The following is a 15088-nucleotide window of genomic DNA, read 5'->3' on the forward strand; positions in this document are numbered from 1 at the left end:
TGTGCTGTTATTGGCAGTTGTCACTTTAAAAAATTGAAATTTTAGTCACTCTCCCTCACCTGAGGTGATGAATATATATAAACGAAATTCCTTGGTGTGTCTATACATTCTCCATTCTTGATGGTGCCCTGAGAGAATTCCCACATCCTCAAGTCTCCTGTTAATCAGATCTCCATCTTCCAGGTGGGGAGAAGATAGGCCTTGCCCTAAACCAGTCAGCACTGCTCCCTAATGTGTTGGAGCTGTTTTGGTAGGTGCTCCCTTTCCTTTGCTTCCCTGGGGCTGTGTGCATTGCCTCCACAGCACTTGCAACCTTCATCTGACCAGGAAACAAGGGTTAAATACTGTAGTTGAACCCATATCTCCCACATGTCAATGCAGAATACTGGTGTAGGGCCACTGAGTTGGCCCAAACTAAAGTGGGATTTTAATTTTTGTGTGTGTGTGCGTGTGTATTTTTGTTTTTTTTTAATATTTACCCATTAGTCCTCTCACAGACCTAATTTTTACAGTCCATACTCAGGAGAGATTCCTGTAAAATCAATCAAATACTTCAGGATTTGATTCTAGTTTTATGATGGAAGGTGAGTTGGACTTTTTCTTCCAGAAGTCCTTACATTTGTGTATTAGAGTAATTGCCTTACAAATCAAGTCTGTGTAAGCTGTGCACATTCAAATAGAGCTTCTCAGGCCTGCTTTAAAGTAAAAGCAGTTACCCAGGTGATGTTAGAAGGAGAGTTATATGAATCTTGTGTATTAATTAGGTCTACAGTGTGTGGGTTTTTTATTTTATTTCGAGGAGTCTCAGTAAATATGCTGTATTTTGAACACTGAGTCAATTGATATAACTTTATTTCTGAAAGTCATAAAAAACCAGTACTACCATATCTTCCTACCCCTAGCACAAATATTTAAGAAAAAAGCTACTGGCCTTTGACCATAGTTATGCAACTTCAGGATTGCTCAACTAGCTTAGAAACACAATATTTTGATGTATATAAAGGACACAGTGCACTTTAAAAGACCAGAATTATTTAAACAGAGACAAAGGGGCGTAGGGGGGACCTTACAAGAGTAAATATTTGTGAAGGTAAAAAACAAATAAGGAAAAGATTCCTCTCAGTCTTCAAAACCAATTGCTCATGTGCCTCTCAAACCAGTTACTTCAGCCTCCTTTGTCTTGCTGCATGTTGGGGTGAAATCATAAAGGATTGAAGCTAATGGACTGATTCCTGGTGTCACTAATTTGTTAAACTTTCTTTGTTTTCTTTCCTGCTGTCTGCTTGGCTGTGATCTTCACCCACAGGTGTCTGTTGACTTCCAAAGGTTACTAATGTTTTAGATGTTACTCTAAAACTGAGCTATCTAAGCTTCACTTACTGTTGTTTCCGTGACTGTACTGCCACTTGTTGCTGCTTCTGCTCTTACCTTCTTCAGAGAACCACGATTCTCTGAACCCAAAGGACAAAGGAAAACTTTTTTGAACTATCCACTATGAAACTTAGACTAGATGTATGTGCCATTTTCTTGCTCCCTGTGTACTTCTTAATATCTGTGTACAGTGCCCTTGTATTTATTCCATGGTATTTTCTTACCAATGCTAAGAAGAAAAAGGCTATGGCAAAACGCTTAAAAGCAAAACCCATCTTGGACAAGCCTGGAAGTCCGTTCCGTTCTGTTACTCATCTTGAGTCACTAGCAACCATAGACATTCCTGAAGCAGACACTTTGGATAAGTTGTTTGACCATGCTGTAGCAAAGTTTGGGAAGAAGGACTGCCTTGGGACCAGAGAAATACTGAGTGAAGAGAATGAAATGCAGCCTAATGGGAAAGTATTTAAAAAGGTAATCTTTAAAGTTTTTTGAATTCTTGAAGTCTGTAATGTCAAAGCTTTGTGTCTTAACAATAAAGTATCTGTTGCAGGCCCCCTTTACACTCTTTACCATTTACATTTTATGGTGTAAAACTGGATATTTAACTGTAGCTCAAGAAAGGAAGCTATAATACATGCTGTTAATATTTTTCTTCAGCAAAAAAATTGAGATGAGTAACTTTTTAAAAGATTGTATTTGCTAGTATGTTTTCCACACCAGCTTACGGAATAGGTGCAAACATGTACACGAACAGTTTAGTGTCATTATCACAAAACTATTCTACTCTTTTTACCAGTTAATCCTAGGAAACTATAGATGGTTAAACTATGAAGACATTAACCAGAAAGTGAATAATTTTGGGAGAGGACTAGCTGCACAAGGACTAAAGCCAAAAAGTTCCATTGCCATATTCTGTGAGACCCGAGTGGAGTGGATGATTGCAGCACAGACCTGCTTCAAATACAACTTTCCTCGTGAGTGTTAAAGTTGCATTTGCATTAACTATATTTCTAGAAAAATTTCTTCAGTCAATTCAGTTCTTTATGTCTAGTACATCTGCATGTTTCTGGGATAGCATTTGTTGAAAAAAATTCTGGAAGAAAGTGAAAAGTCCTAATTTGTGTTCAGCTTTCTAATAAACTATATGTTATACATTGCTGATTTGTGGGATTGTTGCTAGCAGCTGTAGTCAGACTAATTTGTTCTGCTTATTATACAGTAGAATTTTTTTTTTTTAGAATTCAGAACTGACTTTCACTTTTTGGAGGGCAGGAAAGAGCAATTAATATGGACCCTTTGATTTGTTTATCAAATCTGTGTGGCTAACTAATTTTGCTCATAACTGAAACATGCAGCAATGCTATTTCTTTGATTGCTTCTGCCACTTGACATGTTGGGGGAGACTGGATTTTGGGTGGAATGGAGAAATGTTATGGTAGCCGAAATATGCAAAGCAGCATCTGAGGAGTCTTGTGAACTGTTTAAACCCTCCACCTTACTTTAATCAATGTACAAGACACAGTACTTTTGAAAGAAAAATAGCAGTCCTGAGTATATTAATACACCAAAAGCTTCATTGTGAAGCAGTTAGGGCTGTTACCCCCCCCACACACACACACACACACGCGCGCTCTCTCTTTCGCTCGTTATTGCTTCTATCCAACACAGACCATGCACCACAATTTGAATTCTGCCCCCCTTTCATTTTTCTGCATTCACTGAAACACCTCCCCTCCCCAACTCTATTTGTTGTGCATGTTTGGTGCAACGATTGGTTGTGTAGGGAAAGGGAGATTTGGCAAAGAAGGTTTGCTGGAGGACTATTAAAGGGGATGATGGAATGCTGGCACCCATAGGGAAATATAACTAAGATTGTAGTGCAGGGGTCCCCAACGCAGTGCTCGCAGGCACAATGGCGCCCGCCGGGGCAGATGTGTGCACCTGCAGGACACTGCACCACTGAAATGCCACAGCCGAGCATGGCTGCCGGAGAACCACCCGCTGAAATGCCGCTGAGAAGCGTTGCCGTTTTTTGGTGGCAACGCTTCTTTCCACGGCCGCATTTCGGCGGCAGACTGTCTGGCGCCCGCCACAGTCTTCTGGGAATAGGAATGTGCTAATCCCACAGAAAAGTTGCGGACCACTGTTGTATTGTGTAGTCTGTGGATTACAGTAGCTGTAGTAATAGTAAGGTGTGCGCGTGTGGTGGCGGATACTGTTAAGTGGCTTAACTTTTTTCCATTTTCTTGCTTTTTGTGGTTTTGTCAGGTAGATGTATGTGTAGTAATCCTAACTACTTCATAACAAGATTTTTGAGTATTAATTCCCTATTTTAATGCTTTATTGGAGGTGATGCCTTACACTGAACACCTCTTCTCTTGGAGAATTAATTAGTAAATGTGAAACCCAGTCTACCTCTTCTCTGGTATGAAGCTTTAAGAATGGTTTATAGAAGCAGAAAAATAGAGGAGATCCTCAGGACTCAGCTCTCCCAAAGTTTTTTTCCTCCCTCTGTGTGAAACTGGAAAGAACACAGATTTGTTTTCAGTCGTTTATCATGCGATATTATGACTGAAATTACATTTTCCTCTTTCCATACAACTATTATCGTTACCATAAACTCCTTGCTTCATAAAATTCCATCATGGAAAAACTAAAAGCTGCTTTTATTCCTCAGTGGAAAAGGATTGCAGTTGAAAAGTATTCCTCCCCTGTCTCCCCCTCCTCCACGCTGACTAAATTCTATACATAGAAAAGCTTTTGGCTTGTATCATTCTGCTGTTAAACTTATTTTTATTTATAAAACAGTTGTTACTTTATATGCCACTCTTGGTGAAGAGGCAGTAACCTATGGCCTGAATGAATCTGGAGCATCATATCTAATCACTAGTGTAGAACTTCTAGAGAGTAAACTTAAGGTAAGTTGGGAACAACTATTTTGTCAACAGTATTTCACCCGTAATCTTACAATATACGGTGCTGTAAGTACTAAATTTCCTCTTTGTTCAACAGACTGCATTGTCAGAGATCCCCGGTCTCAAACATATCATTTATGTGGATAAGAAGACTATCAATAAATCTGAATACCCTGAAGGACTAGAAATTCATAGTATGCAGACAGTAGAAGAACTAGGAGCCAAACCAGAAAATTGTAAGTGAACCAAATCAGGATTACCCAAGCAGTCCAGTAAGTGATTGAACCTGATTTGGAGGGATATGTATGGGAGGAAAAATGTCCATTTAACCTAAAAAGGAACTGGCGTTTACTGTAGAAAAATTACCAGTCCAACTCAATTTTTTAAATAAGTAGGAAACTAGAAGCAAAATATTTTTGAGTCTTTTATCTTAATGTTCCGTTGTCCCAAGTGGATTTTGTTTCAGCTTAAACTAAGTTTAATTTTAGAATGTGACTGGCATGGTTTGGCTGAGCTCACTTTCTAAAATAAGGGAAGGTCATACAGAATTAAGGTCGGGCTTGGTTATTTGTTTTTGGTTTGTTTTAATGAACGTTTTAAAAACTCCATCACTTTTTTTTTTTCTTCTTTCCTGATGTCAGGGATGAGCATTTGTTTTTAGAAAAGTCTTTCTGACCAATTTTGTAGCTAGAAGACCCCACAAAGCCAGGGGGATAAGCACTGGACTCCCTCCTCCAGTCACTGTGAACTACAGTTGGCTGGCTAGAGAAAGAAACCAGCTTCATTAAGGAGGAAGCGAGCAATCATGAGGATTTGCTTCCTGACACCCAGGTCTACAGTCCCTGCCAGGCAGCTCCTTTGTGTTACTGGAAAGGAGAAGATGTGAGCAGTTAAAGGAGTTGGTTGGCAGGAACCGGAGGCTTATGCAAGAAAGTACGCATTCAGTAGAGCTGCTTACTTTGTGGTAGGTTGCTGATTTCTTGAATTTGTTGCCAGCACCAAAGGGCTAGAGGTAGGTTTGGGTCTTTTTGTGAACTCCCCTAAATGTCCTCCCACTCCTACCTTTGCTCCCCTTTTCTGCTGCAAAGTCATCAGCCTGAGGGTTACGGGTTTTCACAATAACCAGGACAAAAGAGAATAAATGTCAAGGCAACAAACTGGGTTAAAACAAGTTTAGTTTATTTTCATAAGTTTATTAGCTCAATATATACTGGCTTCTGGGTCTGTAAAACTCACTTTCCACCAAGTATGAGATTTTTCAAGGCATCCTGACTTCGATTTAAAAACAAACTATATGTTTTAGCATCTACAGCCCTGGCTTTAGAGCTGTTACTAATAGAAAACTTGATATGAGTTTGTCCCTCATCACTCCAAAGTATGAGCCTCTTCTGCACTTCTCCCAGGCATTATTTTAAAGGGTTTGACTAGAGAACTTCATTAGGTTTGTCCAGTGAAACTTTGCAATGACATTACACTTCCAGCCAAATCTATCTCCAACTTACCCTATTGCCTTGATTGAATCTGCTGGTGCTTGTTGTCCCTAATGGGATCTGCCACTTTTTTTTTTTTTTCTGGACTGTTTACCGTACAGCATCACTAACTTTGTTTGTTTTGTCAGTGTCTTATGAAGACCAGTTAACTTAGTTTAGTCTTTCTGGAGCTTCGATTTCATCTCTTAGTTTGTCCAAGAAGTAATCATGTCCTGCTAAAGTCCATGTGAATGACTTTTTTTTCTCTCTCTCTCTCTTCCCCCACCCCTTTTGTACCTTTTGTAGTAGACATCCCTCCAAGCAAACCTGTTCCCACAGACCTGGCTTTAATAATGTATACTAGTGGGTCTACTGGGAGACCTAAAGGAGTGATAATGATTCATAAGAACTTGATAGCTGGAATGACAGGCCAGTGTGAGAGAATACCTGAATTAGGGTAAGAAATGCTCAGTTGCCCCATGTATGTATAAAATACCATTTTGTTTTATTCAACTGGAATAAATTTTCCTGGATTCCAGAAAGCCTCTCACTTGTATAATTCTGAGATTCCTGGTGACTGTTTCGTTTAAAAATACGAACTTCAGCAAATCCTGTTTTTTATCCACCAATCTTACATACATCATATATGAACTGATATTTCTGTAATCGCTTTGAATTTATCATGCTCTTGGACACAACCGTAAGTGTCTCTCTCCAGCTCTTTAGTCCTGTTATGATTTTTCTACAACTAAATGAGATTTAAAAAGATAGACAGTATGGCTTCTTTAGTTACGTCTCCTCCTGAGATGTACTTTCAAGATATCCATCATAACTGATCATTATGGGGAGAGTCTGACCATATATTTTCGCACAGGGTATCTGTCTGTAGATTATTATTGGTTCCCTGTCCTTATCAGTCTGAGTCCTGAGAAAGTGGAAGGCAGAGGCTGGTGGTTTCCAAGCAGAAATTTTTAAGCAGCTAAGATAACTTCAAGGAAAGGCCTGCCTATTCCAGGGGTCTGATGAGACCAGGCCCATATAGATCCTTCTACATGTGCTGTACGTAATCTGCTTAAATACCTTGCTTACTTCAAGCTGGTTTAAAAGACCACTTTCATTTGGCAGCTAATTTGGTCTTTCATTTTTTAATTATTTTTATTAAGCTTATATAATATTGAGATAAAATAGGCAATAAAATGAACCGAGAAATATATTAAGTTTTGGCTATTCAGTAACAAAGTAATGGCAAACTTTCATGAGGGTTCTTCAGTGTGTTGAAGGATAACTTGGTATCCCTGCACCCCTTTCTCAGCAAGTTCATGAGGGGCATGACACCTTTGAAATGACCGATATACAAGAAACCCCTTCATTGTGGGATATTTATGTGGTTCTGCGCTGAAAGATCTCTTTTGGACCATTTGATAACTCTCAACTCAAGGTCACAGAACGAATGAGCTTCAGGCTCTAGTGGATCCTGATCCACCTTCTACTAAAATAATTTAAAATGAGGAGCTGCTATGAATTTTGGGGGGGGGAGGGGTAGGAGAGGAGGGATTTGAAGGTGAAGGGCTTTGATTATCCAGCTTCAAATAGAAGCTAGTTTCAGCCTTAACTCCGTAACTGGGATTAGAGACCTCCTACTTGGAAAAGAAAAGGCAGTTGGAGCACTAAGGACCTCCTGTGTTCCACTGCAAGAAGATTCCCTCTGCTAGAATCAGTGGGTGAAATCCTGACCTTCTTGAAGTTAGTGACAAAATTCCCATCAACTGCAATGGGACTTTCAAATGTTGAGCTTAGAGAATTCCCAGTGTGGTTGCATACAGGCAGTGGCGAGCTGGAGCCACTTCGCACCGGTTCATGTGAACCGGTTGTTAAATTTTGAAGCTGGTTTAGAACCGGTTGTTAAAGAATACAAGGAACCACAGTGTGCTGTGAGGCAACTAGAAAGCTTTTGAATGTTATAACAAGAAAACACTTAAGCACATGGTTAACTTTAGGCAATTTTTACTCACCCAGTGGGTCTTCGGTGGCACTTCGGTGGTGGGTCCTTCAGTGCCGCTGAAGACCCGGAGCGAGTGAAGGAACCGGTTCTTCAGCTTTTGGCAGCTCATCACTGCATACAGGAGAATAGACTCCAGTACTGATCTGTTTATGATGTAGATTTTTGGAAAACTAGTAATTCTGTCTTTCTGTTCTTGATAATACAATACTCTATTGCACTAGATGAAGTATTTTCAGCCCACTCTTGGATCCCTACGTTAAACATCTGATGAAGTGAGCTGTAGCTCACGAAAGCTCATGCTCAAATAAATTGGTTAGTCTCTAAGGTGCCACAAGTCCTCCTTTTCTTTTTGCGAATACAGACTAACACGGCTGTTCCTCTGAAACCTACGTTAATTATATAATCCTTGCTTTGCTAGACCCAAGGACACTTACGTTGGCTACTTACCTCTGGCTCATGTATTAGAACTGACAGCAGAAATATCCTGCTTTACCTATGGCTGCAGGATTGGATACTCCTCTCCACTCACTCTATCGGACCAGGTGAGGGGAAACTTTCAGCACAGTGTTTAAGCAAAATCTTGGTGGTTGTACTTTTTTTTATTTTTCTTGATCAGTTACTTATCTTATTGCAAAAATATGATATACAATGCAGTTAATGTCAAAAGCGGTAGTACCTTCTGAAAACGTAACCACAAACAAAAAGCTAAGCTCCTGGTGAAACTGTACAATACATCTCAAAACATGCATTTCTATCTACATTTTGAGTTTTCATCATCTTTAGGTAAAGTCAGAATTACCCATAAATTAAAAGAAAAACCAAATGACTGCACATAAGTGGTGGTTGTTTTTTTTGTTTTTTGTTTTTTTAGTTTCTGCCTCAGTAGATACAGTATTATCCATTGTCACAACAGGATATCAACAGGTATCAAAAGACTACTGCACTTGATTTTTGCTATAGCTGACTATGAGTGTTAAATGTTCTCCTTTTAGTTCTATGATTTAAAAAAAAGATTTAACCATTGGGTAATACACACAAAAGAAAATTAGTTTTTGTAAAAGCTCTGCTGAGCCTGCCCTACCTGGCCAATAATTGCTTTGTAAATCACTAGTTTGCCACTTTAGTCAGCTTTTGGTTCTCTTGCTTGCCTAATAGTTGTCAGTGAGGTGAAACCCATAACAGAAAATCCTCCATTAGCTGACTGAAGGGACAGAGGCACTTGTTGGAAATGCGTAAATGATCAATAAAAGGCTGCAATGTGTATCTGCAGCCTCCAAATGTAAATAACTGAAAACATCATAAACATACTGAAGAATGTAATAAAGTAGAAGAGAAAATGAACACAAGTTTGTTATGCAAACTAGCCAGCAGATGCACAGCTTGGAAGCACTGAGGCACAAGAAAACAAATCACATGTCGGATGGATTTGTGGGGATCATCATAACTTGGTTCCTATTGAAAATCACCCCTTGAAGTCAGACCATACAACAGAAAATGCTAGAAGGATAACTAAAGAAAGCAAAAACGATGCACACAATGTAGTTTGGTCTAGCAAGCTTTGATTTCAGCCGATATTTGGCATGAGATGAGGCTGACAATACACCTTTCTGCTCCACCCCACTGAGAAAATAGTCATCTGGGGAGGGAGGGGGAGAACTTCAGAAACTGCACACTAGGTTATCTCCTGTTTCTTTCTTATTCTCCCCTAACCAGTCACCAGTTTCTCAGTTTAACGTTTTCACATTTGTCTTTATTTCAGTCAAGTAAAATTAAGAAGGGAAGCAAAGGAGACTGTACTGTACTGAAGCCCACACTGATGGCGGCTGTGCCTGTAAGTATGAGAAGGTAGAGGACATGATTAAGGCTACATTTTAGTCACGGGTATTTGTAGTAAAAGTCATGGACAGGTCGCTGGCAGTAAACAAAAATTCACAGCCCATAACCTGTCCATGACTTGTACTATATACCCTTAACTAAAACTTGGGCCGGGGGGGCTGCGGGTGCTCCGAGGCGGGAGGGTGGGCGGCAGTGCATGGCCTGGGACCCCGCTGGTGCTGGACGGGAGTTGGAGAGGCTGGAGGGGAACCGCAGCCAATGGGGGCTGCGGGGGTGGTGACTGCGAGCACAGGCAGTGTGTAGACCCCTTGGCCCCTCCACCTAAAATGAAGAGCTGCAGGGACATGCCAGCCCCTTCTGGGGGAATCCCTCTTTTTCCCCCCTGAGGTAAATGCCACCCCGCAACACAACCCCCTGACCCAGCCCTGAGCCCCCCTCCCACACCTAAACTGCTGCCGCTGTTCAGGCAGCCCCTGAGCCAGCTGCACCAGCTCCTGCAAAAGTCACGGAGGTTATGGAAAGTCACAGAATCCATGACCTCCATGACAGACACGCAACCTTAGGCATGATTAGCAAGGACATTCTTATTTTTCCATATATTCACTCCAGCAACATCCCTAGATGGCTAACAACATTGATGTGAAGTGTTTAAAAAAGTCTAAGGTTTAAGATGCAGCTTGTAGAAGTGCGTCAGTGTGTTAACTAGTGGAATAGTTCTAAATGGTCTCCGAGGTAATTTGGTTACTTACCTAGGACTGACTATAGAAATTCAAGGCCAGATTGCCAAACTATAAAATGTTTTACTGCGTGAGGCTTTTTCTTTCTCCTAGGCAATCAACTTCATAACTTGAAAGGGGTTTATGAAGCAGGATGGATGAGGAAAGGAAAAAATGTGACTTTGTCCTCCAGTTCTGTTACCCATTTCCACACATTATTCTACCACCTTGAATAGTCCCTAGCTGGAATAGAATATAAATTCATTAAATAGATGACATATTAAGGGAGAATGTTAAGTATTACACAACAATTTGGCAGAGACTGCATAGCTAAAGTGAAATCATCCATTTAAACTGAATAGTACTTTTCTTGTTTTGTTTTTTAGTTGGATTTGATGCATGTTTTCAATCAGAAGTAGTAATTCTTTGTCCTCTTTTCAATCTTTGCTGTAGGAAATAATGGACCGAATTTATAAGAATGTCATGAGTAAAGTCCAAGAAATGAACTATATTCAGAGAACTCTGTTCAAGATAGGCTATGACTATAAACTGGAACAGATCAAAAGGGGGTATGATGCACCTCTGTGTAATATGTAAGTACAGTTAAAGGTTCAAATATCTTTCAATGTATATAATTTATCAGAAATTAAGAGGTGATTTGAGCACAGTCTATAAGCAATTCTCCTTGTGTAAGTAATCCAGTACTAGAGGACTCCAGGCTAACAGAAAGGCATAACAAGATCCACTGACTAAGTCTAATTCAGAGAAGTTCAAACTGAAAATAAGATGAAAGTCTAACAGTAAGGCCATTAATCATTGAAACACATTACCAAGGGATGTAAATTTTCCATTTCTTGGATTTTTTTAAAAACCAGACCGGATGTCTTTCTAAAAAATGCTTTATTTCAGCCACAAGATAATGGGCTAGACGCAGGAGTTACTATGTAAAATTCTATGGCTTGGGTAACACTTGACAGACTACATCATCATGATGGTCCCTTTGGGCCTTTAAAATCTGTGAATCTTATTACTTGTTAGATGTGTCAGCTGAACAGATAAAGAGGGGTATGAGAGTCTCTAGCCTTTCCTGCAAAGGAGTAGAACAAGTAATATTTATACATGGTTTCTTTTACCTCAAGACTGCTGTTTAAAAAGGTAAAAGCATTGCTAGGAGGAAATGTGCGTATGATGCTTTCTGGAGGAGCACCTCTTTCACCTCAGACACAAAGGTTCATGAACATCTGTTTCTGCTGTCCTGTTGGCCAGGGTTATGGATTAACAGAAACCTGTGGAGCTGGAACAATTACTGAAGGTATGTTAACATACTCGTGGAAATCTGCATGTTTAATGTAGATGTGTGAATTTTTTAATTTTCAAGTACAGTTGAAAACATTTGTAGCTCTTAACTTCTAGAGAATAACTTGAGTTAATAGTTACCTTCCTATTCCAGCTCTGTGTTTACATTTCAGTATTGTCAGATTAAAAAAAACTTTTGGCCACCATCTTACTGTTTCTTTCTAACTTCCCATAGTTTCTGACTATAGCACTGGCAGAGTTGGGGCTCCTCTTATTTGCTGTGAGATTAAATTGAGAGACTGGCAAGAAGGTGAGAACTTTTTTTTTTTCAGGACATTCTACTTAATTCTGTCAGTGAATCTGGCTGCAAATTTCAAGCTACAGGTAAAACATGAATATGAACAGTTCTTGTCAAAATGATCAGTTGGCGTTCAAACCTGAAGATACACAGCAAACATAGATAGCGATGACAAACTGCAGAGCTACCAAGTCTTTAAGATTCATGCAAATGCATGATCACAATTGCATAATATGTGTAACAGTATAATATTTTGATCTCCGAGTAACTAGTTTTACTGTTTCTAGCCTGTTTTCCTGCTGTCCACAAAATCAACTGTAGAAGTTGATGTAATGATGTCATTGAGTATTAGTATTTTGTGATCTCTTGATAAATGGATAATCACTTTATTTTGTGTGTGAATTCTTCAGTATTTTCCAGGGAAAGGAATGTATATTGTATCAATCTGACTTGAAAACAATTTTACTTATCTGGCTTTCAGGGGGCTATACTTGTAGAGACAAGCCTAATCCTAGAGGAGAGATTATAATAGGTGGACCTAATGTCTCTATGGGATACTTTAAAAATGAAGAAAAGACAGAGGATTTCTCCGTGGATGAAAATGGCCAGAGATGGTTTTGTACTGGAGATATTGGAGAATTTCATCCTGACGGATGTCTACAAATCATAGGTTGGGGCCTTACACTTTTTGCCAATTTAAATGCCAGTTAAGCAAGAGCATAACCTCACACACGTGAGTAGTCTCATTGAAGCCAGTAGGACTATTCATGCTTAAAGCTACACACTTCAGTAATTTGCTCAACCATGGTGTTAAAACATATTCTCAAAATTTAGTGATTGTGAAGCCCTGAAATTGATGCGGTTGTCTGTAATCTCATTAACTGTCTCTACTCAGCCTTCACTTTGAAAATTCACACTTCGTTTTTTAGTATTAGTTTAATGGCTAAAATTTAGATTCCCTGTGACATTTAATTTTAGTTGCAAGCCTGAAAAATTACTCCTAAAGGGCATTTTTTAAAATGGACATTTCCTTAAAAGTTAAATGCTAACCGCTTCTAGGTCAGAGGTGGGCAAACTATGGCCTGCAGGCTGGTCCTGCCCAGCACCTGGCCCGGGAGGCTCGTCCCTGGCCTCTCCCCCAGTCATAGCGCCGTGTGGGCAGCGGAGCTGCGAGCTCCTGCCACTAAGGGGGCGGCGGTGAAAGGAGTTTGGTAGAGGGTCCTGGGGGACAGTCAGGGGACAGGGAGCAGGGGGCAGTTAGGAATGGGGGGTCCCGGGCGGCAGACAGGGAGCAGGGGGCAGTTGAATGGGGCAGAGGTTCCTGTCACGGGGTGGGGGTGTGGATAGGGGTTGGGGCAGTCAGGGGACAGGGAGCAGGGGGGATTGAATAGGGGGCGGGATCTGGGGGGGGTGGTTTGGGGCAGGGGGTCCCAGGTGGGGATGAGGAGCAGGGGGGGGTTGGATGGGTCGGAGGTTCTGAGGGGGACAGTCAGGGGGCAGGAAGTGGGAGGGGGCGAATAGGGGGCAGGGGTGGGGGCCAGGCTCTTTCGGGGGACACAGCCTTCCCTACCTGCTCTCCATACAGTTTTGCACCCTGATGTGGCCCTTGGGCCAAAAAGTTTGCCGACCCCTGTTCTAGGTGATTTGTTTGGCGTTCCTTTGCTTGTACTTTTTTTTTCTTTTTTAAGTCTTTTGCATGGTATTCCATTAAAATTAAATAAGCATTTTAAATGTGGTACTAAAATTATTTTAACTGAGTATATATAAGTGGAAGAATCTAAACTCCTTTAAAGCAGCATGCCTTTTTAACTGTTCCTAGATCGTAAAAAAGATTTGGTGAAGTTGCAGGCAGGAGAATATGTATCTCTGGGTAAAGTAGAGACAGCACTGAAGAACTGTCCATTTATTGACAATATCTGTGCTTATGCCAAAAGGTAAGTTACGTTACTATTGTCTCTTCCCCTCAAACTCATTTAGGGGCATTCTTTTATTTAATGCTTGATTTATATATGGTATTCAAAAATCCTTTGTCTGAAATGCAGATTGTAGGCCTAATTCTCCAGTATACTAAGGCCCTCTTATAGCACTAGAGGAGTAAAGAGGGTGGAAATACCCCTGAGGCTGCCCCCCCCGCCCTCTGTGCAGAGGGTCCCCAGATCAGTGCAGATCTGACATAAGAGCTCTACCCTGGCCCTGTTCCCAGCAAGCCTTGTAGGGAGTAGGAGTGAGGGGTGTGGTCACTGTGCACTATGCTACAGCTGGCCTCTGCATACACAGGCCCTTAGAACAATGGGAAGCAATGTGTAAATTAGAACAGTGCTGAGGCCAAGCAGGCTCCCAGCTGCACCAGAATAAGGGGGAATGCAGGGTCAGTTTAAAGCTTCCTTGATGTGTGTATGTGTTTCCCACCACAACTCCCCTCATTACTGCCCACGGGGGGGGGGGGGGGGCGTGTGAACCACCGTCTGGGGGAGGCTAGCCTCCCAGTCCCACCCATGGCCACAGGCCCAGTCCTGGAGCTAGCTGCCCTAGCCCCAAAGGAGCGCTGGGAGGGTGGGCAGCACGCAGCCCTAGCCCCGGAGCGCTGGGAAGGTGGGTGGTGTATGGCCCCAGCCCGGGAGGGTGAGCAGCTGCAGTCTCCCCAGCTCCAGAACATGGAAAGGTGGACAGCATGCAGCGTAAGCCTCCCCAGCCGGAACACTAGGGGGGCTGGAGCTGGAGGACTGGAGCCACATGCAGGGAGCAGTCACGGCAGGGGGCGGGACCACGGCTGGCTGTTTAGGGAGGCACAGCCTTCTCCCAGCCTATGCGACCCACTGCCCATGTTCCTGCCCCAATGCAGAGGCAGGGTAACTGAAAATAGCAGCCTTCTTACTAAACATAAGTACAATCTTTTGTTTATAGATGGCTTTGGCCTTCAGTCAAAATGCTGCTGTGTTTATCTTGACACTTACGAGCCTGATCCAAGCATTTTCTGTGGGCTTTGGAAAAGTCCCTACCTTCCCTTAGTAGTAGATGGTGAGACTTTACTTGCACTCACTTGCTGGATACTGGATTTAGTAGAGACTCTGGACTATTCTATAACTTGTCTCTAGACCAAAGTATGAGACTGGTTGAACCCAGTCACTTACTAAAGCTTCATGATAAAGGTTGAATAGTGTGGTGGGGGGGAGGAGAGGAAG

The 15088-nt window shown here is 41.5% G+C and overlaps 1 protein-coding gene across 14 annotated transcripts in view; it reads left to right on the forward strand.

Moving 5' to 3' along the window:
- ACSL4 (acyl-CoA synthetase long chain family member 4) overlaps nucleotides 1-15088 on the forward strand; it is a 48277-nt gene that overhangs the window by 28156 nt on the left and 5033 nt on the right. For 8 of the 14 annotated variants that reach the window (XM_073361213.1, XM_073361218.1, XM_073361211.1 and 5 more), the window contains 12 exons: nucleotides 1307-1845; nucleotides 2171-2348; nucleotides 4183-4292; nucleotides 4387-4525; nucleotides 6065-6215; nucleotides 8179-8302; nucleotides 9520-9591; nucleotides 10766-10905; nucleotides 11452-11624; nucleotides 11844-11918; nucleotides 12388-12576; nucleotides 13726-13840. In XM_073361213.1, coding sequence (XP_073217314.1) covers nucleotides 1495-1845; nucleotides 2171-2348; nucleotides 4183-4292; nucleotides 4387-4525; nucleotides 6065-6215; nucleotides 8179-8302; nucleotides 9520-9591; nucleotides 10766-10905; nucleotides 11452-11624; nucleotides 11844-11918; nucleotides 12388-12576; nucleotides 13726-13840 — 1817 coding nt within the window. In that variant the 5' untranslated portion in view covers nucleotides 1307-1494. The remainder of the gene's footprint in view (nucleotides 1-1306; nucleotides 1846-2170; nucleotides 2349-4182; nucleotides 4293-4386; nucleotides 4526-6064; nucleotides 6216-8178; nucleotides 8303-9519; nucleotides 9592-10765; nucleotides 10906-11451; nucleotides 11625-11843; nucleotides 11919-12387; nucleotides 12577-13725; nucleotides 13841-15088) is intronic. The other 6 variants (XM_073361221.1, XM_073361220.1, XM_073361219.1 and 3 more) reach the window with 2 other exon arrangements.

This window comes from Lepidochelys kempii, chromosome 9 (assembly GCF_965140265.1).
Source record: "Lepidochelys kempii isolate rLepKem1 chromosome 9, rLepKem1.hap2, whole genome shotgun sequence".
Classification (NCBI taxonomy): domain Eukaryota; kingdom Metazoa; phylum Chordata; order Testudines; family Cheloniidae; genus Lepidochelys; species Lepidochelys kempii.